Source organism: Humulus lupulus, chromosome 8 (genome assembly GCF_963169125.1).
Source record: "Humulus lupulus chromosome 8, drHumLupu1.1, whole genome shotgun sequence".
Lineage (NCBI taxonomy): Eukaryota > Viridiplantae > Streptophyta > Magnoliopsida > Rosales > Cannabaceae > Humulus > Humulus lupulus.
Genome location: NC_084800.1, coordinates 125,921,090 through 125,944,738, shown reverse-complemented (window position 1 = coordinate 125,944,738; position 23,649 = coordinate 125,921,090). Strand labels below are relative to the sequence as shown.

The window sequence follows — 23,649 nt, the reverse complement described above, 5'->3', positions numbered from 1 at the left end:
CATTATAGCAGATCCACATTGGTATATGGACAGTGGTGCCTCTCATCATGTTGCTTCTACCACCAACAATCTCACTTCTCCAACCAGTTACAAGGGCAAAGAAAAACTGGTTGTAGGTAATGGTTCTAAACTCTTTATTCAACATGTTGGTGATACTCACATAGCTATAACTAGGTCTATGCATCTCAGGAATGTTCTTCATGTTCCTGAGATTAAGAAAAATCTAATTAGCATTTCTAAATTCACTTGTGATAATAATGTGTCCATTGAATTTACTCCTAACTTGTGTTTTGTTAAGGATCTTGTTACGAAGGAGGTTCTTCTTCAAGGGAATGCTTGGGCAGGGTTGTATCAGCTGGTCCTTCCTACTGTTGCTTCTTCTTGAATTCAACTCTCTCCTGCTTCAGCCTAGTACACCAATACATCACTGCCATATAATACTTCGGCTTTAAAAGCTACCGGTTCTAATAAATCCCCCACTTCTTTTGTCTGTAATTATTTGAGTTCAGTAGCCAATATCTGGCACAATCGACTTGGTCATCTAGGCCCTATTGGTCTTTCTAAAGTCTTGAATAAAATTCATGTTTCTTGTACAAATCGTGACCTTAATTTTGCTGAAGCATGTCAATATGGGAAAAATCACTTAATGCCTTTTACAAGTTCAACTCTTAAAACAAATGCACCCTTACAAATAGTACATTCGGATCTATGGGGTCCCACACCAAAAATTTCCCCCGAAGGTTATAAATACTACATCTTATTTGTTGATTATTACACTAGAGATTCTTGGATATATCCTATGAAACTCAAGTCTCAAGCCTACGATATCTTTGTCCAGTACAAAACACTTGTCGAAAACACAATTTGATTTACTAATAAAAGGCCTTCAAATCGACTGGGGTAGGGAATATAGATCTTTACAACCTTTGCTTCAAAAATTAGGAATCATTTTTCGACAACCCTGTCTTCATACTCATCAACAACAAGGAAAAGCATAACGAAAATGTAGGCATGTAACCGAAATGGGACTTACTCTTTTAGCTCAAGCCAAGTTACCTCTTCTATTTTGGTGGGATGATTTTGTTTCTGCAGTATACTTAATCAATAGATTACCTACCATTACTCTTCACTATAAGTCACTTTTTTAGTGTCTCTACAATCTTACTCCTGACTATAAATTTCTAAAAGTCTTTGGATGTGCATGCTTTCCATTCTTAAGACCCTACAATACAAAAAAAATCGAGTTTAAAAATTCCAAATATGTCTTCCTTGGTTATAGTTCGTTTCACAAAGGTTATAGATGCTTACATCCAAGTGGTCGCATTTATATAGCTAGGAGTCTTAACTTCAATGAACTTGATTTTCCCTATACTGCCTTATTTCCCAAACTTGATTCCCTCACTTCAAATCAGTTTAAAAACAATCTTTTAGGACCTGCATTTGTGCTTCCTTCTCCTCCACTTGGTTTCAGTTCAGTCACTCCTAGTCACACTCCTAATGTTGATTCTCCATCAGCTTCACCTCACAATCCAAATGACCAAGCCTCTCTTTCTACATCAATTCATATACCAGCTGATACACCTGAACAACCTCCTACAGAAGAACCTGCTTCAGAACAGGTTCTTCACCCAACCGAGGTAAGTGAAAATTATAGTGGTTCATTTCATCACTCACATACATATGCTAATGATTTGGCTGAGAGATTTATAGTTACTGAAGTACCTCGCCAATCCCTCCCTTGTCTCATGGTCATCCTATGCAAACGAGGTGTAAATCAGGAATTTATAAACCAAAAGAGTATCATGCTACCACTTCTTCTCAGCAACTATATGAAGAGCCCACTTCAGTAAAGCAAGCTCTTCAAATCCCTGCTTGGAAAGCTGCCATGGAGAAGGAATATCATGCTCTTATCAACAATCAAACATGGAGTTTAGTACCATCTCAAGACAACATGAATGTTGTGAGTTGTAAGTGGATTTTCAGACCCAAATATAATCAAGATGTCTCCTTGGATAAGTTTAAAGCCAGGCTTACTGCCAAAGGCTTTCAGCAAACACCAGGACTTGATTTCACAGATACATTTAGTCTAGTTGTCAAAGCTTTTACCATTCTCATGGTATTTTCCTTGGTTGTCACTTATGGTTGGGACATACAACAAATTGATGTCAATAATGCCTTCCTAAATGGACATCTAAATGGCACAAGTTTATATAAAACAACCCACTGGTTTCGTTGACTCAAAATGTCCTACTCATGTGTATTTGCTGCATAAGGCACTTTATGGGCTTAAGCAAGCACCTATAACATGGTTTGATAAGTCAATAAGTGCTCTAGTTGAATGGGGGTTTACTTGTTCTACCTCAGACACTTCCCTCTTCTACATCAACAATCAACATTCTCCACTTCTTGTACTTGTGTATGTAGACGATATTCTCATCACAAGAGTAAACAACAACATGATTTCCAAACTCATCTCAGATTTACACACTCATTTTGCACTCAAATCTATTGCTTTTGTGAGTTACTTCCTTGGTTTTGAAGCCCTTCGAGCCTCTGCTGGACTCTACTTAACACAATCTCGCTATGCCGCTAAGTTGGTCAGGAAGACAAACTTAGATGCCTCTAAAGAAGTTCCCACTCCTATGATTCTTGGAAACAAGATGTGTCTCAATGACAACCCTCCCTTTGACAAACCAAAAATCTATAGAAGTGTAGTTGGGGCACTATAATATCTCACTCTTACTAGACCTGATCTCTCATTTTCTGTGAAAATACTGAGCCAGTTCCTTAAGGCTCCAACCACTAATCATTGGAATGCTTGTAAACACATCCTCAGATATATCAAAGGCACCATTATTCTAGGCCTTCACTTCAAACCTTCTCAAGTTCTCAACTTGGTGGCTTACTTAGATGTGGATTGGGCTTCAAGCTTAGATGATAGAAAATCTACAAGTGGTTTTTGCTTGTTTCTTGGGGGTAACTTAATCAATTGGGCACCTTGCAAACAACACTTTGTCTCACAATCGAGTGTTGAGTCTGAATATAGGGCTCTAGCTTCTGCGGCAACTGAACTAGTTTGGCTTCATGCCTTTCTCAATGAGTTAGGTATTCATCTCTCAAATCATGTTCCTATTCTGTGGTTTGACAACCAAGGAGCACAATCTTTGGCCTTAAATCCTGTTTTCCATTTAAGGACCAAACATATTGAACTTGATGTGCATTATGTAAGAGCTTAGATTGCTGACAAAAAGCTAGAAGTTCGATACATACCCTCTGAAGAACAGCTATGGATATCTTCACCAAGCCGATTTCCTCACCTCGGCTTCAACTTTTGTGTCACAATCTTCATTTGGATACCTCCAAATATAGCTTGAGGGGGGCTATTATGGATATACCGCACTCAGCTATCAGCTACTCATATACCAGCTCAGGAGTTGGTTAATTCGCTTCACTCAATTTGTTACATTTTATTTTCGTGTCCAATTTTGTTTTATAACAGAATCTGTTATAATAACTTTTTGCTCAAACCTTCTATGAGTTCTACTGTAACAATATATATAAACTCATCATATTCAATAAAGAATTTGGTTGCACAGTTTCTCAATTCTCTCTCTCTAAAATTTCAATTCTTTCTCTAGTTTCTCAACTCAAAGATAACAGGTCAATTTTACACTGAGATATATATCATTTCAATTAGCGCAACAAGGAATTTACAACTTTAGTAGTTAGCATGTACTACTCGTACCATACGACACTATTTTTTATCGACCTCAATTCATCGCCCAATATTATATAAATATTCGAAGGAAAAGAAAAAATAGTTTCAAATGGATACATATGACACTAGTAATACAATTATTAAACATCAAGAGATTTGGATTCCTATCAAAATTTCCTTATAATTTGAATTATTGAAGGTTCTGATCATCTTCCACAGCTCGTCCAATTTTTAGACGTATACACATGAACCGTGACCTGTGCCCATGTAATATAAGACGATTAGTTCATGTTACAGTGTTGACTAAAAGAAGTTGTGCCCATTAGATTTTATTTTATTTTATTTCAAAAAAAATTCTTTAAATAGCGTACGTACTTGGATTGGATGAAGTAAGGAGTCCAGTCTTGGCAAAATCACAGTTGTAATCGTGTCGACCGTTGATTTGATAGAAAGAGTTCATGATGAAAGAAGCATGGGACCTCACATCATTGGGCTGAAAGCAGGAGCCACCAGGTTGAATGGGCTTACAGTCCACACCTGAGCTGCATACGTAGTCTATATTGGCCTGCAATGCTTGGCCGCTTGCCTCCAACTTCGGTATGCACCATTTCTTCCCTACTGTTCCACTGCCACCACCTCCGCCACCAGGTCCAGGACGCTATATGCATTCATTATTACCAAAAACAACAGCAGAAAGAAATTAAATAATAAAATCCCATGTGAAACGGTAATCCAGACTCTAATAATACGACAAACTTGGCTTAGCTGCGAGGGCTGACAAGTCATATTGTACGAATGAATAGCTCCATCCCAGATGTCAGTTTATTTATAACAAAGCGTAATAATAAACACAATGACAAAAAGAAAAGAAAGGAGTAGGATCTGTGGATGTGTGTTATACTTATAATTAATTTCTGGAGACAACTACTCTGTGTGTTTGCCACATATGGGTTACATGTGTGGATTGCAATTGTAATTGATATTTAATATCTTGTAGGCTCTGCTTTGTAAAAAAAAAAAAAAAAACATCTGGAGACAACTCTAGTAAATGATAATTATAATGTATTCTCTCAGTTGTATTCTAGGACTCTAAAATAGATCACATCTTAAAATATATATACATATAAAGAAAAGTGGGGCCAAAAGACATTCCAACCGATGCTCTATTTCACTTTTTTTTTCTTCTTTTTTACTAATTTTTATATTTATATTTAAATTTCTTATTTATTTTTCAAACAATTTTTTGCATTAATATCTCTATTCTCTTTTAATTCATCTGGTTATTTTACATTTAAAATAAATTAAAAAATGTTATATTTTCATGATATAAGAAAATAAAAAATCGAATGTATGATCTGATATAAAAGCTGAATGTAGAATATATACATAAAAAAAATTGATAAATTGTAAGTGATTTATCAAAAATTGAAAGTTAATTTCAGTCAAATAAATAGTATTAATTAGTAGTATACCTGTCCATTGCGCAAAATGCCAACATCATAAACGGGAGTGAAATCAGGCTGAAAAAGACCCCAATTGCGCTCACCAAGAGGACCGGGTTTCAGATTCTCATTAAATAAAGCAAAGAGATAAGTCTCAAACTTGCGGTTGGGCATCAATGGTGTTCCTTTTCCTGAATTAATATGCTTAATAAGATTAGCATTGTAGTCCCTCGCGTGCTCGATCGAGCAAACCTCCCATTCACAGGCCGACGACCAACCGGTCTCGCCAATAACCAGGTCCACATTTCCAAAGCCGAGATCCTTGGCCGCCGTATGTACTGCATCCATCTGGGCGTCGAACATGTTGGTGTAGGTAATGCCGGTTTTGGGGTCACGGATGCCACGGTTGGGCTTGAATAGAGAATAGTTGGGCATTTTGGGATTGTAGCCGAAGTAGGGATAAGGATTAACCATCAATGGTGCGTTCGTCTCTTGCAAGAACTTCAGCATTGGCACGAAGACTGCTCTGTCGTAGCCTCGCCGGAACCGAGCGGAGCTTGGTGGCTCTGACGCTGAGAGTATTCCTAGAGAGTGAGGAGATGTTACCTGTTTTAATCATTAGTATGTACAGATTAGCTTTATATTCTGATCATGACGGGTACAAATACAAATTTAGATTATTAAGTACACATTTCAAATTTCTAAACTTAGTGTAACTAATTTTGTTTGTGTAGCATTATAATACAACAATATATTACTTGAGATACTTGTCTTCTTAAACAAAAATGTAGGGTGTTAGAAAAATTAGTTGAAAAAACTGTTGCTAATTCACAAATTACGATTCAAAAATATTTGCCTTTTAAATTTCTATACCATGCACCCTGTTATTATTGAAAAGAAAATACACATACTAAAAATGGAATGTGAAACGAAAAAAAAGCTCAATTTTTCCAGAAAAATGAAAGGAAAAATACTTTGTTTCCAGGGATCTAAAACGTATAACAAGTTTTCATTTATTTATTTATTTATTCTAATGAAACGAAAAAGAAGAAGCTAATTAACCTTAATATCTTTAATGCCCTCGAGAATAAGAGCATGGTGGAGGCTTTGCATAGCTGGGACGAGGCCAGCAACTTGGAACTTATCACCCCAATGAAGCACCTCATTCCCAACCGCAATGTAATTGATTTTGGTTCTTGGATGAAACGGCTTTATATTAGCCGATACCCATCTCCGGGCCACCTTTGGATCCTTCAGTCCCACGATCTCTCCGTTACCTACCGTTACGGTGACGGCGATCCCACTCCCGGCGAAGGCCCGGAGGATGTCGGGGTTAACGTCGAAGATCTTAACGCGGTCAATGATGGTCTGTGTCTTGAGGAAGTTCACTACTTGAGCCGGCGACGGAAGGTTGTTGGCCAGAGTGCCGTAGTTTACCCCGATGGACTCTCCGGCCACCGAGAAGTAGAGGAGAAGAAAAGAAATTAGAAGAGTAGTAGCCATGGCTTTTGGAGAAATATGGGAAACTTAATAATGACTTGTTTTATTTATAGTGGGAGGAAAGAGAAACAGGACAAGAAATTTAATGCGGTAAAATCGTGTGGTTTATGTTTTGTTTGTCTGCGTGGAAAATTTTATTTGGCAAAAATATGTTTTTTTTGCTCGGAGGCAACAAAATATGTTGTTTATATTCTTTTTTCATTTTTTTTGGGGGGGATTTTTGGTTACTGTTTCACGTTTGATAATAGATTCTTTCTATTAATAGTGAAAAAAAAAGTCTACAAAGTAAACCGAGATATGAGCAGCTAATTAAGCAAATAAAGAAAGTTGAGTTAGGAAAAAATGAACTGGGGATTTTGACGACTTTTTTTACGTCTTTAAATCTGATCTCGTACCAACATAAAATCTCTTCATAGTAGTTCGAATACATGGAGTACGTTTTCCTTTAATGACTAACTGCATTTTACTTGCTTAACAACTGGTATCAAAGAGAAGTAAATATTATTATATTATTTAAAAGAAAGAACTGCTTTGGTCTCTTTTTTATTGCTAACGATTGGTTAACCATGGTTACATGTGAGGGACAACTTAGATATGGGGATACGAGAACTGGAATCGCTGGATCTTTATTTGCAACGGTAAAGAACATCCACGTGTCGACAACGGACTTTGACAATGTTTTCCTCGACACATAACTAAATAAAAAAATCTTTTGTGAAAAAAAAAAAAAGAAAAAAGCAAATGCGTGCTGCCAACTACTTGAGACTTTAGTTAAAGGAGTTTGAGAATTGAAAGAATAAAAAAAAGTATGAGAGTTTTCAGTAGTGTGGTTTTCCCAACAACGTGTTTGAGACGCGTTACGCGGTGAGCTCGTACTTAGCTACCAAGAACTCTCTCGACTCTCCTCTTTCCTTTCACATTCACATGGTACGGTGAGGAGGACCCACACCGCCTCCATCAACGTGACGATTCCTTTTTCAAAAGACCATTATCAAACGATGAGACAAATATGATGAAAATTTGGCAACTCCAAAGTGTTTAGTGAAATTTGACAACACTACGTTCTCAGGAAAAAAAAACAGTTTTTGGTGATCTTTCATTCCAAATCTAAGTTAAAATACCAGCTTGCCTCCTTTAATTTTTTAAATTTCAGATATGAGTAATTACTAAATTAATTGAACCAGGTGAATTAATTAAAGTGCATAATAATAATTAAACGTTGAAACAAATTTTAAATTTGTCAAGACAGATTAAGAACTTATCACGAGAGAAATTGAATACAATAAAAAGTTAGTACAAAAACAATAAAGAACCCAATGAATTCTTATAAGATTCAGAAATTCTTTCGGATAACCTACGCACAGAGAATAAAATCAATTGGTAAAGAAATAATGTGTACAAAAGCATTGACTTAAACAATGCAAGACTCCCTCTTAAACTATTGTCGCAATCTTGTTGTACATTTCTCTTCGAATCTGATTTTGATGAAACATTGGTTCTCTTGAAATATCTTCAAATAATAGTAAGTGATCTCTTCCTCCCGAAATGAGACTTTGATGAAATCTTCTCCCGAATATCCTTAGAAACATGTTCACAAGAGATATCATCTATTTATACGGAACAAGATAGATATGTGAACAAATGCACTCAGCACACACACAAAGATTAAGGTGAACAACTTAATCTTTACAAAGAAACACTCCCAAAAAATAACAAGTTTTTACAAAATACAAAATGGAGGAGGTGATTTTTCCGAAGGCATTGGCAGGCTATTTATAGGTGAAGAAATCGTCCAAGGCCAGCTCTCTTTGAGATCTTGTAATCAATACAAGAATATTTGCAAATTTCTTTTATTTATAAAATGTGCCAGCCATATTAATTTTGTGTCGACAGAAAAAAAAATTATTGAATCAGCAATGACAACATACTTCTCTGGCAGAACGAACTTGGTCATTTCTTTTGACCATGTTCATTTTTTCGAAAACATTTTTATTCCTGAATAAACATTATCCCTGAAAATATTCTCACAAGATAATTTAAATACATTATTTTACCAATAAAGATTATTTGTGATAAATATGGTAAAATTATTGTATTCACACTAAAAAATATTTTTATTGATGCGGTTCTTCGCCGACAGATAATTATACGAATAAATAGGATGGATTAGTGCTAATTAGTGAACCGTAATATGAAAATAGCTTAATACTAGACTTGAGAAATTAATAACATGGGAAGGTGACCACTCCTTTCTTTTTAGGTGGTTCGAAGGTTAAAAATCCCTCTAGTCCACCCGTCGATATTATTGATATCTCTTGGTTAATCCTTATAGATTACTTCTTTACAAAAAATATGCCAACCCCTCGCAATGCCCAGGGTCTTGGTATTTATAGGGAGAGGATACCTAGGTTGGCAAAGGGGGTCATCCCATGATCTCTTTACCCTTCACGTCATCTCTGTGACACTAATGATTAATTCTTAAAACCTGACAGTGAAGTGTGGTCTAATCAATAGGTAAGGAGGGATGATGGGCCGCATGGCCCAAACCAGGAGTGGGATGTCTGAATACGCACGTTTATACTGCGTGTCTGAGAATTCAGGAATGGAATAGACACGTAATGTCTGATATATGCACATTTATTGTAATGCCCCGGATTCCCTATTATGGTTAATGGCTGGATTAGTAGGCCGGGAGGGCCATAATTGTTTAATTATGCCATTAAATGTGTTAATGCATGTTTATGAGAATTATATTATGATATGATGTTAAATGCATGCATGTGAGTCCACATTTGTTTACAGGGGTGTTTTGGTAATTTGGCCCGTTGAGGGTATAATTGAATATTTGTTTGCATGTTAATGATATATTGTGAGACCACATTATAATGTGTATTGGTTCGAGTATTTCGACATGAGACGATCTTTAAACATGATTTATCGGTTTGGTCATAACAGGTTTGAGCTCGGGGCTCGGGGTGAGTCTCGGGGTGATATTTATGGTTATGGCGTTACCGGGGATTTTAGGGTAACGGGATATGAGTTATTGGTGTTTGAGGATTTTGAGATTAGCGGGAATTGGGAAGCGTTAATTATAATTAACGGGATAAGCGGAAAGTACCAATTTTGCCCTTGTGATGGTTTTAGAGGCTTTGGATGACACAAGGGTATTTTGGTCATTTCAGGGAGGATATATGTGACTTTAGGTGGCTGTTGGCTGTAGAAAGTGGTAGACTAAACAGGACAAAAACAGAGACTTGCTTCCTCTTCCTTCCCGTGCATCACCTATCTCTTCTTCCTTCATTGGGGTTTTGAGTTCTAAGTGGGGATTCAACCAAGGAAACTTTAGGGCTGGCTTGGTGAACTTGATTCAGCTTGTAAGGGAGGTCCAAAACCGGTTTCAAGATGAGTTTTAGCCTTTGGTTTCAGGTGTTGCTCTGTTTTCGTTTTAGTTTTCAATTCATGGTTTTTGATGTGGGAAGTGAGAATCAAAGGGGGTTTTTGTGTTGTTTTGATTGGGGTTTGACGAGGGTGAGCTATGGGTGTTATTTGGGGGTTTAAATGAGTGTTTGGAGGAGGTTTGGAGTTGGTTTGAAAGGTTAGTTCCAAGGGAAAACGCAGGGGAGAGTTGGCTGGTGCGTGCTGGTTTCTTGGCTAGTTTGCGTAATGAGTCGCGGCCTGTCTATGGTGTGCTGCGGCCTGAGTTGGCTTAAAAGGTGAAAATGGCCCTGTCAGGAGGGTGAGCCGTGGCCCATCAGGGCAGGTTTAGCCAAAAAGGTGTGTTTTAGCTTGGGGATTCAAACCTTGGGCCTCGGGGTTGAACCTAGTACCTAGTTGAGTTATGTTTGATGTCCCGGAGGCTAGATCTTGGTTTGGGAACCATCAGTTATCATTTTTATTGATGAATCCTATATTTTGGTTATGACCAGGTGACCGTCGAGGAATTTAAAGGTTGATCGTTCTCAGGGGTCGTTCATATAATAATTTTCACTCGAACCAGAGGTAAGAAAACAGTGTATGAATACAGTTGCACCCTGTAAGAGTATATGACATGCATGGTTTGATATTGGAGCATGTTGGTTGATATATGTGGACGTGGATTGCATATTAAATTCTGATATACGCTGATTGCCTGTTTAAGACACTGACTAGTCAGGGACCGACTCTAAAGTCGAGAATCACACATTGAATGGCTCTATGGCATTAAGGCTAGACCGACCCTAAGGTCGATGAACTTATAAGCGCTTGCCTGATCTATGATCAGATGACTATAGCTAAGGTATATGACCCCGGTGACCGTTTGTCACATGGCTAAGGGACGTTGTCCATAGTTTCGACTCTAGAGTCGTGGGGAAGGTTATGTTGGTGACTATTCCCCTTGCACCTGTCGTGATCGAACTTATGAAAGAATCACTTATCAGTTAAGTCCTGGTGACCCTATCGTCACATGGCTAGAGGGAGCGATGCTCATTATTGTGAATTTTGGCTATTGTCACCTATTTGTTGGACTGATAGTCCTGAATGGTTATTATGATCGTTGTTGATATTATATCATGTTTTATTGTGTTTTCTTGCTGGGCCTTGGCTCATGGGTGCTATGTGGTGCAGGTAAAGGGAAGGAAAAGCTTAACCAACCCTGAGTGGAGAGCTTGGGCGATGTGATGTACATACAGGGCCGCTTGATCGCCACGGTCAAGGTGTTCTCAGAAGGACTAGGGGTTTACCCTATTTTTGCCGCTTAGGCCGATGGGGATTGTAAATCTGAAACAATAGCAACTCTTTTGTATTACAAACTACTTGTAACATTTTGAAAGGCTCATGAGCAATTTATTTACTTAATTATATGTACCCTTTCCATTTTACTGATTTTCACCTTAACCTGATAATAACACTTAGATCACGTTTTTAACCAAAGGACTCGGGTAACGAGTCAAATTTCTGGTTCACTGTTCTCCGTAACTGTTCTGGGGTAGCCAGGGCGTTACATTTATATTGCGTGATTGTCTTTACAAGGATTCGGGTGTCAGATCTCTGCTACATCACGAGCTTGATGTAGCGCCAGCTCATGATATCCATACCGCTGACCCGCTGCCTTCGAGTAAACTGCTAACTCTCTAATCAGCTTGGGCTGGACAGATGGAATCCCGTAAAAACAGCTCCGGGTGGACGATTTACACGTGGCAGATCGAATTAGGCCCTTTTCCAGCTCGCCAATAGTGTGCGGATATTTAGGGCGTACATTTTTCCCCCAAGCCCTGCTCATGACCCATGACGTCATCTGTGACCTTCACAGCGGGGGCTTTTAAGTTTCCCTTTCGATTCTTCATGTCCTGTCCACTGCGCAGGTATCGGACACGTGGAGCGTCGTGGTTGGCGACTGTCCGGCTTCCAAGAATTGCATTAAATGGCCTAGCCTATCTTCGGTCGTCGTTTCACCTCTCAAGTTATGACCCTAGTATCTCGCATTAATTCAATCGAACGGCCCTCGTTCCTTTGTCTCTTACGTATATATAAGGTTGGCCATCTTCCGCATTAGCCACCCTTTATTTGAAATTTTTTCCTCATCTTCTGTCCTTTTTAGCCTCAGAAGTCTTTCTTCTTCTACTTATCATACCAAAGATCCCTACGCTCTTGCCACAAGAGTTTCTTCGTGAATCCAGATCTAAAGGCTCCACCAAGACTCTGATTCCTACACTTTTTGCGACTTTCACACGGAAAAAATACTGTAAGTCCTCTGCCTGTTGCACGTTTTGATATTTTCGTTTCTCTGTTAGGTAAACTTCTTTCTTAGTCGCACACTATAGGTTGTTTTTGGCTGGTTTTTGGTGCATAGGTTTTTATCCTAGGAATATCGACCATGTGAGAGCATGTCTATGAATGTGATGTATAGGACAAGATAATTTCTGGGTAATCATTCTGGGTAGCTTTAGGGAATGCCTCTTTGGAAAGGGGAAGGTGAGAGGTTTCTAGGGTGCAAAACCGAGTAGCTTAGGGGTCACGCTTCCTAGACGGTTTTGCTTTTTAAAACTTTCCCTCCAAGGCAAGCATTATCCTGACCCACCTGACACACAGATCCCGAGCAATCGGGGATCCATTGGAAACGTGGGCGTGTGACCGTGGAAACGCGTGGCTTAACACACCGCGGGCTGAGATTACCTCAGCCCGTGTACGAAAACCACTTCTCGCGCTATATTCCCTTTTCTATTTTTAGGTCGCCTATTTAAACTTTTCTTCATCTTTGTTCGTTAGGCGACCAGATGGGGCCTAGGAAGAACATACCCAAGAAGGGCACTGCCGGCTCATCATCCCAGCAGACCAGCAAGGGGAAAGAGATAGTTGCGGAATCTCCCATCCCCCACTTCGGTCCCACAGTGGAGAAAGAGGCCGAGGTGGGACCTGACGCCTTCTTCGAGGCAGAGAGGATAGTCTTGAAGATTACGACCCAAGGGAGGGTGAACAAGATCCTGCTGTCCCATAACATCGAAATTGGGACAAGCGCTCTTGTTGCCCGACCTCCCCTCGAGGGCAAGAGGAGCTGCACGCCCCTCAACGAGGAGTTTGCGGCCTGGAGCGACAAACACCTCAAGGACGGGGCCTTCCTACCTCTGGACCAGTACTTCACGGATTTTCTGAATTACGTGAAGCTGGCTCCCTTCCAACTGCCCCCTAACTCCTACCGTCTGCTAACGGGGCTGAGGTACCTCTTCTTGAAGCATGAGTGGGAGGTCCCTTCTCCAGCGTACATCCTTTTCTTCTTCTGCCTTAAAGCCAGCCCGAATCAACGGGGGCGAGGCGACGGGTTCTACTACCTGACCCATTTTCCCAACTCTCCTGCAGTCATCGAGCTACCCAGTCACCCCAACGACTTCAAGGACCAGTTCTTCATGTCAACGGGGTTTCGCAACTACGATCACCACTACTTCAACCGTCCTCGTAAGTTCCTTCTATTCTCAGCTCGCAAAATCGCCACATTGCTTTATTTCTTTTCATGCGTATTGACTTGAATATCATCGTGGAACCATTTTTGCGAGGACGGCCAAATCGGTGACCCTCGGGGGTCAATACGATACCTTGGCGGGGCTCCCACCAAGTGAAAAAGACTACCCCCAGGTTGTATCTGATGAAACGATGCTGGCGTGCAAGTTAATTTCTCCGGGCCAGACCTTGGCCTTGAGGAGGTCGCGGGCTGTCCCAGTAGCTCGCGAGCTGGTATCCATCCTCGAGGGGGATGCTGCAGACAATGACAAGCAAGACGAGGAAGATGAGGTGCCGCTCGTGCGATGGAAGCAGGCTCTCAAGGTTGCCCAGGGCCTCGACGCGGATCGGATCCAATCTGGGGCAGCAGCCGGCCCCTCCGACCAAGGTAACCCATACCTGTTTAGGGACTTAGACAGGGCTTCCGTAGACCTAAGGCTTGCTAGGTTTAACCCAAGCACACTCGTACATCGTCATCAAGATGACTCAGACCTTAACATAACCCTACTCCAGTGTGTAGATCAACTAGTGTTGCACCATGACATGGGCCACCCTAGGGGCACTATAGTAGTAGACAACACCCTAGCTTTTAGGTCGGCCTTTTTTGAGGAGTACGAGACCAACCTTAGGTCATGGCCATCCCTTCTGGAGGGTGTAGTTGCTCTAAGGCTTAGGTAGTATGTAGAGGAGTCCAGTCCTGAGGCGGATCCGGACCTAGAGCCCCCTCTCATTCACAAAGTTATAAACTTAGACTCCCCCATAGAAGCTCCGAGGTCGGAGGTCGTGGCAATAGATTCCTCCTCTAGCTTGGAGGGTAGGACCTTTTCAATATACCTTTAGATTTTTCTTGTAATCAAGTAACCTTACATGCATACTAACGCTCCCTTCTTTTTGTTTCAGGTGAAGAGATGGCACAGCCCGGAGACAACGTCCTGCGGTCCATCTTCCAGGGGGGAATCCTCCCTCCGGATCGTCCGGGCCACTAGTCAAGAAACCCCGGCTGACCAAGAAGACTCCTCCCAGGGCCACCTCCAAGTCTCCCGCTAAGGGGAGGGGCCAAGTCCCTACAGCTGCAGAGAACATGCCTCCACCTCCTCCGCGACCTCCGATCCCTACTCGGGAACAAGAGGCATCAGCTGGAAACCCTCTAGCTCCCACTCCCACCGTGCGTATACCAGTTAACACTCAGGCTCTGGAGAAACTCCCCGAGGCCTTCCGAGGGACGGTCTACGAGACCGCGAGCTATACGGTGGAGCATTATTACAACGCCACCCCGAGGGACTTGCGAGAGATCGAGACGAGGAGCCCCGAGAATGTCATGGAGTCTTCGCTGGGGATGACCCTCACGGTAAGTTTGCTTAGTTAACTTAGTTAACTCTCTTTGCTTTCTCTCTAGCACATGCCTTACTATCTATGTCTTTGCAGGCGACTTTGGCTCTACACCATAGCATAGGTCGGTCCAGGGCCAGGATAGGTGAGATCAAGGGCAAGCTCCAGGCTGCCTAGGCCGCTCTCGTGTCTACCCAACAACAAGAGAAAAGTGTCAAGGTTTCCCTGACGGCTGCCAAAGAAAACGAACAAGCCGCCTTGGCTGCGGCGAAGACCGAACTGGAGGTGTTCAGGGTCAAGTAACTGGAGGCAAAGGCTGCACATGTCGCCTTGGCCGCTGCAAAGACCGAGCTCGAGGAGGCCAAGGCCGCCATCGTGGCAGAGAGGGCATCTTCCAGCTCCTCCATGGAGGCCATGCTTTATCACTGCTGGGCCTTCAACCAGGATGGTGACTTCTCCTTCCTAGCGCCTGAGGTGTGGGAGCCCTTCCTCGAGAAGTTCAAGGCTCGTCTTCAACAGGAGCTGCCCTCTGAGATTGGGGAGACTTTCGCTGCAGGCGAGTAGGAGATCGAAGGGGTGACCTCATCGGAGCGCCCTGGGGGGGGGGGGGGGGGGGCGGGGCCTAGGACTTTTGTTCTTTTTATTTACCTGTAATCTTTTACCATGAGGTTTTTTCTCCTTAAGACAATTGGTTTCCCTGAATTTCATTTTAATCTATTTTTATTATTATTGTTGTTATTTATTTTCAGCGTGTTTGGTAAAAACTTAGTTTGCATTAGTTTATTGACTTTTTCTTCGAAACCACAAAGAACTGCCAGTCAATTTTAACTAACTTCTTAGTTTTCAGATCTGGTAATATCCAGGATGGTTACCTTTTTAAAAAACTTAGTTTGCGTTAATTTTTTATTGATATCTCATGCTTTTTAAGAAAAACATCGATTAACCAATTTGAATCAACTTCTATGTTTTAGGACCTGGTTGTATCTAGGACATTGATTTTAAAAACTTAGTTTGCATTAATTTTTTATTGATATCTCGTGCTTTTTAAGAAAAACATCGATTAACCAATTTGAATCAACTTCTAAGTTGTAGGACCTGGTTGTATCCAGGACATTGATTTTAAAAACTTAGTTCGCGTTAATTTTTTATTGATATCTCGTGCTTTTTAAGAAAAAAGTCGATTAACCAATTTGAATCAACTTCTAAGTTTTAGGACCTGGTTGTATCCAGGACATTGAATTTAAAAACTTAGTTCGTGTTGGTTTTATTGACATCTCGCGCTTTTTAAGAAAAACACTGGTTAGTCAATTTAAACCAACTTCTAAGTTTTAGGGCCTGGTTGTATCCAGGACATTGATTTTAAAAACTTAGTACGTGTTGGTTTTATTGACACCTCACACTTTTTAAGAAAAACACTGGTTAGTCAATTTAAACCAACTTCTAAGTTTTAGGGCCTGTTGTATCCAGGACATTGATTTCAAAAACTTAGTTCGTGTTGGTTTTATTGACACCTCGTGCTTTTTAAGAAAAACATCGGTTAGTCAACTTAAACCAACTTCTAAGTTATAGGACCTGGTTGTATCCAGGATATATGCCCCCCAAGTAACCAGGAAGGGATCTTTCTTGGTTACTTGGAACTTGCCCTTCTAACATTACTTGGAACATGCAATGATACGAAGAATCTACTTCTCATTATTTAATAAAACAAGGCGGATTTCATAACTAAGCCTTACAAAAGTATTACTGATAACATTTCTTTAGGTGTACAACGTTCCAAGTCCGTGGGACTGCTTCTCCATTAGGCCGAGCTAGTTTAAAGGCCCCTTCCTTCACAACCTCTATTATTTGATAGGGTCCTTCCCAGTTTGGTCCCAACACTCCGTCATTGGGATCCTTACCGGCTAAGAAGACTTTTCGGAGCACCAGGTCGCCTAAGTTAAAGATGTGCCTCTTGACCTTTGAGTTGAAATAATGAGTGATCTTTTGTTGATAATGCGCGAGCTGCAGCTGCGAAGCTTCTTGTTTTTCATCAATTAGGTTGAGGGACGCACAGAGCAATTTTTCGTTCTAGTCTTGGTCAAATGCTCGAACTCTATGCGAGGCTATCTTTATTTCGACAGGAAGGACGACCTCGCTCCTGAAAGCCAGGGAGAAAGGAGTGTGACCCGTCGAAGTTCGGTGTGAGGTCCGGTATGCCCACATCACCTCGGGGAGCTGTTCAGGTCAAACTCCCTTGGCTTCATCCAACCTCTTCTTAAGGCTCGCTTTTAATGTCTTGTTCACAGCCTCGACCTGTCCATTAGCCTGGGCGTAGGCCATGGAGGAAAAGCTTTTAACTATGTCGTGCCTCTCGCAGAATTCAGTGAAGAGATCGCTATCGAACTGGAATCCGTTATCCGACACGATCTTCTTTGGCAGCCCGAATCGGCAGACAATATTCTTGATCACAAAGTCGAGGACCTTCTTTGATGTAATCGTCGCCAGGGGCTCTGCTTCTGCCCATTTTGTGAAGTAGTCAATAGCCACCACCGCATAGCGAACTCCTCCTTTTCCTATGGGAAGGGCACCAACTAAATCAATCCCCCAGATCGCGAATGGCCATGGGGACGAGATCATCTTTAGCTCAACTGGAGGGGCTCAGGCGACCGTGGCGAACCGTTGGCACCTATTACACTTTTTTACATAAGAGATCGAGTCCTTTGATAGAGTGGGCCAATAATATTCTTGCCTCAATACCTTTAAGGCCAGGTTTTGCCCCCCAGCGTGATCTCCACAAAATCCCTCATGCACCTCCTGTAGAATGGTTTGTGCTTCGCCTGGAAGAACACACCGCAGAAGAGGTATAGAGAGACCACGCCGGTACAACGTCCCGTCTATCATTGTGTACCTTGGAGCTTGGTAAAGTACCCTCCTTGCGTCGTTTCGCTCTCCAAGTAACTTTCCTGTTGTGAGGTACTCGATTATGGGAGTCATCTAGGTCGGCATAGTGTTGATTATTTCGACCTCCTACCCAGCTTCCTCTATGCTTGGCCTTTCCAAGAATTCTACCGGTACCAGGCCCAAAGTTTCGGCCTCCCTGGAGGTGGCGAGCTTTGCTAGGGCATCAGCATTGGCATTCTGCTCCCGAGGTATCTGTTCAACTAGGCTGTGCTCAAATGCGGACATCTCCTTCTTTACCTTGGCCAGGTAGGCAGCCATCTTGGTTCCCCACGCTTGGTATTCTCCTGATACCTGGTTTACCACGAGCTGGGACTCGCTATAGCACTGGATGGAGCTAGCCTTCAGCCCCTGGGCCACCCTTAGCTCAACCAATAAAGCTTTGTATTCGGCTTCGTTGTTGGATGCTTCGAATCTGAATCGCAACGCGGAGTAGAAACGATGTCCCTCTGGGTATATCAAGATGATTCTAGCTCCGAATCCATTCTCGTTAGACGAGCCGTCTACAAAGACTTTCCACGAGGCTTTCACCGGTTCTTCCACTGGTTCTTCTCGGAATCCCGTGCACACTGCCACAAAATCAGCCAGAGCTTGGCTTTTGATTGCAGTTCGCGGCACGTACAATATCTCAAACTGGCTGAGCTCGATAGCCCATTTCAAAAGACGCCCTGATGCCTCAAGTTTCTGCAAAACCTGCCTTAAAGGTTGATCTGTTATGACGTGGATTGAATGGGATTGGAAATATGGCCTGAGCTTTCTGGAGGCCGTAATAAGGCAGAAAGCCAATTTTTTCCATCAACGGGTATTGAGATTCAGCTTTGAGAAGCCTCTTGCTAATGTAATATACTGGCTTCTAAGATCGGTCTTCTTCCCAGACCAGTACGGCAGTACCCGCATCTTCCGTGACAGCTAGGTAAAGAAAAAGAAGCTCTCCTGCTGTTGGCTTGGACAACACGGGCGGCTTGGCTAAATGTTCTTTCAGGTCGAGGAAGGCACGTTCTCATTCTTCGGTCCACTTGAATTTTTTATTTCTTCAGAGCAGGTTGTAGAATGGCAAACACTTGCTGGTAGATTTGGAAATGAACCGATTAAGGGCTACCACCCTTCCTGTTAGACTTTGGACGTCTTTTCGCGACCGGGGTGATGGCATCTCGAGTAGCGACCTGATTTTATCGGGGTTAGCCTCTATTCCTCTGGTGTTGACTATGAAACCCAGGAATTTTCCTGACGCAACCTTGAAGGTACACTTTTGAGGATTCAGCCTCATGCCGTACTGCCTTAAAATCTTAAAACATTCTTTCAGATCGGGGACATGGTTATTGGCAGTTTTTGACTTGACCAACATGTCGTCAACATACACTTCCATGTTTTTCCTGATTTGATTAGCAAACATCTTGTTGAACAACCTCTGGTATGTAGCTCCTGCATTTTTCAGCCCAAAGGGCATGACCTTGTAACAATAAACATTAGTTGGGGTCATGAAGCTAGTGTGTTCCTGGTCCGCCGGGTTCATGGCGATCTTGTTATAGCCCGAGTATGCATCCATAAAGGATAGGAGCTTGTGCCCCGCCATGGCGTCTACCAATTGATCAATTCTTGGCAAGGGGAAGCAGTCTTTGGGGTAGGCTTTATTCAGATCGAAAAAGCCGATGCAGGTCCACCACTTCCCGTTGGGCTTAGGGACCAAAACAAGATTGGCAACCCAGATCGGGTACTTTTCCTCGCGAATAAAGCCGCATTTTAAAAGTCGAGCTACTACCTCCTCTAGAGCCTCAGCTCGGCTCATGCCCAGGCGCCTTTGTTTCTGGGACTTCGCAAGCACGTTCTTGTCTAAGTTGAGGGTGTGCATTATGACGCCCGGGCTAATCCCTATCATGTCCTCATGAGACCAGGCGAAAACATCTAGATTCTCTTGTAGAAATCTCAGCAACTCTGCCTTCCTTTTATTACACGGGCTTTTCTGAGCTTCACCACCTTTGAGGGGTCTTGTGGGTCAATGTTCACCTCCTCGAGCTCTTCGATGGCCTGGAGCTCAGATCTATCTTTGCCTATCCTGGGGTCGATATCATCATTCAAGGTGATACCCTTCCCATTAGCATCCTAAGGTTTTTCTATCACAGGAATAGGTCCTACTTCCTGAGATTCCTCATTCCCGCCCTGAATGGTCATCATCTGCTGCCCGAGTCGTGACTTTCCCTTCATGGAAATGCTATAGCATTCCATGGCAACAAGTTGATCACCTCGGACTGTGCATATCCCCGTGGAGGAGGGGAATTTGACTGCGAGGTGGGGGATGGAGGTTATGGCCTCAAATGCTATCAACGTAGGCCAGCCGATAATAACATTGTAGGCGGCGGGACAATCGATGACCACGAATTCGAGGAGTTTAGAGGCAGTCCGGGGCCCCTCTCCCAAGGTAATTACTAGCTTGATTGTTCCTATCGCTGCCGACCCTTCTCTGAAAAATCCATACAGCATCATGGAGGTGGCCTTCAACTCGGTGATAGATAACCCCATCTTCTCCAGCGTAGAGCAAGTTCACCGAACTCCCATTATCGATCAGTATCCTCCTAACTCTCCGGTTAGCGAGTTGGGTAGTTATGACCAGAGGATCGTTATGGGGGAACTGGACGTGACTAGCATCCTCCTCGATAAAAATGATTTGTTGCCTCTCCAGTCATTGCTGTTTGGGTAAATGCTGCTCCGAGACGAATTCCACTCCGTTATAAGCCTTCAACTCATTGGCATATCTCTTCTGGGCACCTTTGCTCGTGTCGGCCAAGTGGGGGCCTCCGTAGATTGTGGATATCTCTCCCCCTATCACAAGAGGAGGGGTATCCTGACTTATCCGGGGCCTGAGCTGATTTACCGGAACTTCCGGGGCCGGTTGACTAGTTGGAACTCTATTACACACATACTGAGCCAAGGGTCCGGCTCGGAAGAGTGTCTCGATCTCATCCTTCAAATGCCTACAATCATCAGTGTTGTGGCCAATGTCGTTGTAGAATCGAAAGAACCTGGAAGGGTCCATCTTGGTCTAATGGTGTTTCAAAGGCTTTGGCTTTTTCTAGGGGAGGCGGGCAGAGTTTGCTAGGAAAATGTGTTCCCTAGTGTTTGTGAGCTGTGTATAAGCCGCGTAGACTGGCTTAAATTTTTCCACGGGCTTGTTCTTCTTTGGACCATGCTGGCCACCCTCGCTGCTCCCCTTTCTCTTACCTCCGCCCCCTTGGTTATTCTGTGCAACGGTTTGAGTCATTTTTACGACATCCGTTTCCAATCCAATGGGCTGATCAAGGGCTTGGCTGGTTCCAGTGACCGACGCCCGTGCCACTTCCAGGTTTATCCATTCCTGGGCCTTGTTCAGGAATTCATCAACGGTGCTGACACCTCTTCTCTGTATTTCTTTCCATAGCCCGCCTCCAACGAGGATTCCAGTCCTCAAGGCCATAAGCTTGGAACCATCATCCGCGTCCCTGGCTTGAGCCATGATGTTTGCGAACCTACTCAGGTAAGCTTTCAAAGGTTCCCTGGGCTGCTGCTTCACGTTCGCCAGGGTGTCAACTTTGACGCAGGCAGCTTGAGAAGCTCGGAACGCCCTCTTGAAGTCAGCAGAAAAATTCTTCCACGAGCTGATGGACTGCTTTTTACACTGTTTGAACCACTGCCTAGCTGGCCCAGTCAAAGTCGAAGGGAATACCAAACACCTCAGCTCGGAGCCAATATTATGGGCCATAATCAAGGTATTGAACATACCCAAATGATCCGATGGGTCTCCATCTCCATTGAACTTAGACAAGTGAGGCATCCGAAAACCCGGTGGATACGTCGTGGCTGCTATGCTGGGGGTGAAAAGCTCGAGTTCGTCCCCCGAGTCATACTCGTCTTTATCCTTTTCTGATAAGAGCTTCTTCATCAGCTCCTCCATTTGAGCTAAACGCTCTAGGGTTTGGTCCTTAATCACTTGGTTGTTCTGGGGCTGTTCAACAACTCCAGTTCCATTGTACGCGTTAGGCGGGTTATTGTCCCTCCAAGCTTGAGCTTGGTTAGGTGGGACAATTCCACTGTCACGTACTTCAGAAAGACCATCCCCTTGGTGAGCATGACTTCCATTTCTAGCCGGATCCCCCCTCTGCGAGTTGAGGAGATCTCGAAGGTCGACCCTCGAGGTGGCCCGAGGGCTTTGCGTCGAACTCAAGCGATTACGCAGGTCTCCACCGGATCTTCCACTTCGGTGGCTCCTGGTCCAGTAACTCCTGTTGGAAAAGCTTGGAACCCGCTGCTAGGGGTAAGGATCTGGGACCTCCCCGTGCGCTCGGTTGCGATGGGAAGGACCGGCGGGAGGAGGATTTCTCCTGTTGCTCCCGTGTGCCGGAATGTCTCGAACTGGACGGAGAGGAGATGGGTATCTTATTAGCGACGGGGGGTTCCTAACTAGTGACGCGATCCTAGTCCCGTCCGGGCGGATCAAGTTAGCTCGCGCCCGCTCGACTCTACCATCCCCAGCATCCTGCGCTCAGCGGTCTGACCGTGGCGCAAGAGGGCTGGCTGAAGCAGCCTGACTTCACAAGCCTTCCCCCGAATCTCCTCCGTGAGCTGCCACGAGCCCTTCTGGGCACGTTCGATGGTGAAATCGAGCTAGGAGTCAAGGTTCAGACTGATCGGCTGAATTGCTGATTGGCCTTAGGAAACTCCTAAAACACAGTTTCCTGGTGATGTGACGTGGGTGTAGAACTCGAAGTTGAGGTTCTGACTGATCGGCTGGACCTGGACCGGTTATCCCAACAGGACTTATGAGTCCTACTTTGCCTCTTTCTGACGTTAGCGTCGGTTGTAAGAGGGGGTAACCGGGCCAAGACTTCTTCAATTTTCTTGCTTGCTCTGGATAGCTGACTCCTCAACTGTATATTTTCCATCTTTATCGCCATCAGGAAATCCGGGTTCAGATTTGATGGTCGGGGCACCGAACTCCCAGTGTTGTCCTGTCCCATCGGCTGCTTTCCCGGTCGCTGTTGGATCTCGGGGTTTTGTTCATTGGATATGGCGACATGGTGGGCCTCCTCCCCATCATGTTGATCCACCTCGTTACCATGTCTCGAACGAGTAACCACCATGATCAGGTTTTTGCGATAGCACCAATCTAAATCCTCTCAATGAAAGCACCAATCTGTTGACGCGGTTCTTCACCGATAGATAATTATACGAATAAATAGGACGGATTAGTCCTAATTAGTGAACCATAATATGAAAATAGCTTAATACTAGACTTGAGAAATTAATAACATGGGAAGGTGATCACTCCTTTCTTTTTAGGTGGTTTGATGGTTAAAAATCCCTCTAGTCCACCAGTCGATATTATTGATATCTCTTGGTTAATCCTTACAGAGTACTTCTTTACAAAAAATATGTCAACCCCTCGCAATACCCAGGGTCTTGGTATTTATAGGGAGAGGATACCTGGGTTGCAAAAGGGGTCATCCCGTGATCTCTTTACCCTTCACGTCATCTCTGTGACACTAATGATTAATTCCTAAAACCTGACAGTGAAATGTGGTCTAATCAATAGGTAAGGAGGGATAATGGGTCGCATGGCCCAAACCAGGCGTGGGATGTCTGAATACGCATGTTTATACTGCGTGTCTGAGAATTCAGGAATAGAATAGACACGTGATGTCTGATATATGCACGTTTATATTACGCGGTTGTCTTTACAATGATTCGGGTGTCAGATCTCTGTCGCATCATGAGCTTGAT

At 43.2% G+C, this 23,649-nt stretch overlaps 1 protein-coding gene across 1 annotated transcript; it reads right to left on the bottom strand.

The window, feature by feature from the left end:
* Positions 1-3,654: 3,654 nt before the first annotated feature.
* Positions 3,655-6,694, bottom strand: LOC133798418 (glucan endo-1,3-beta-glucosidase-like). The gene is made up of 4 exons (XM_062236690.1): positions 6,223-6,694; positions 5,191-5,766; positions 4,094-4,376; positions 3,655-3,975 (listed from the first exon to the last, which is right to left on the bottom strand). The coding sequence occupies exons 1-4, from the start codon at positions 6,661-6,663 to the stop codon at positions 3,950-3,952; spliced, it is 1,326 nt and encodes a 441-aa protein (XP_062092674.1). The 5' UTR covers positions 6,664-6,694; the 3' UTR covers positions 3,655-3,949.
* Positions 6,695-23,649: the final 16,955 nt, after the last annotated feature.

Bases quoted from the DNA above. Each gene is read 5' to 3' on its own strand.
- LOC133798418 (XM_062236690.1), bottom strand. From the start codon at position 6,663: ATGGCTACTACTCTTCTAATTTCTTTTCTTCTCCTCTACTTCTCGGTG. The intron at 4,377-5,190 runs GTATACTACTAA...GAATGCATATAG, and splicing joins GCATTTTGCGCAATGGACAG to CGTCCTGGACCTGGTGGCGG. The intron at 3,976-4,093 runs GTACGTACGCTA...ACATGGGCACAG, and splicing joins CCTTACTTCATCCAATCCAA to GTCACGGTTCATGTGTATAC.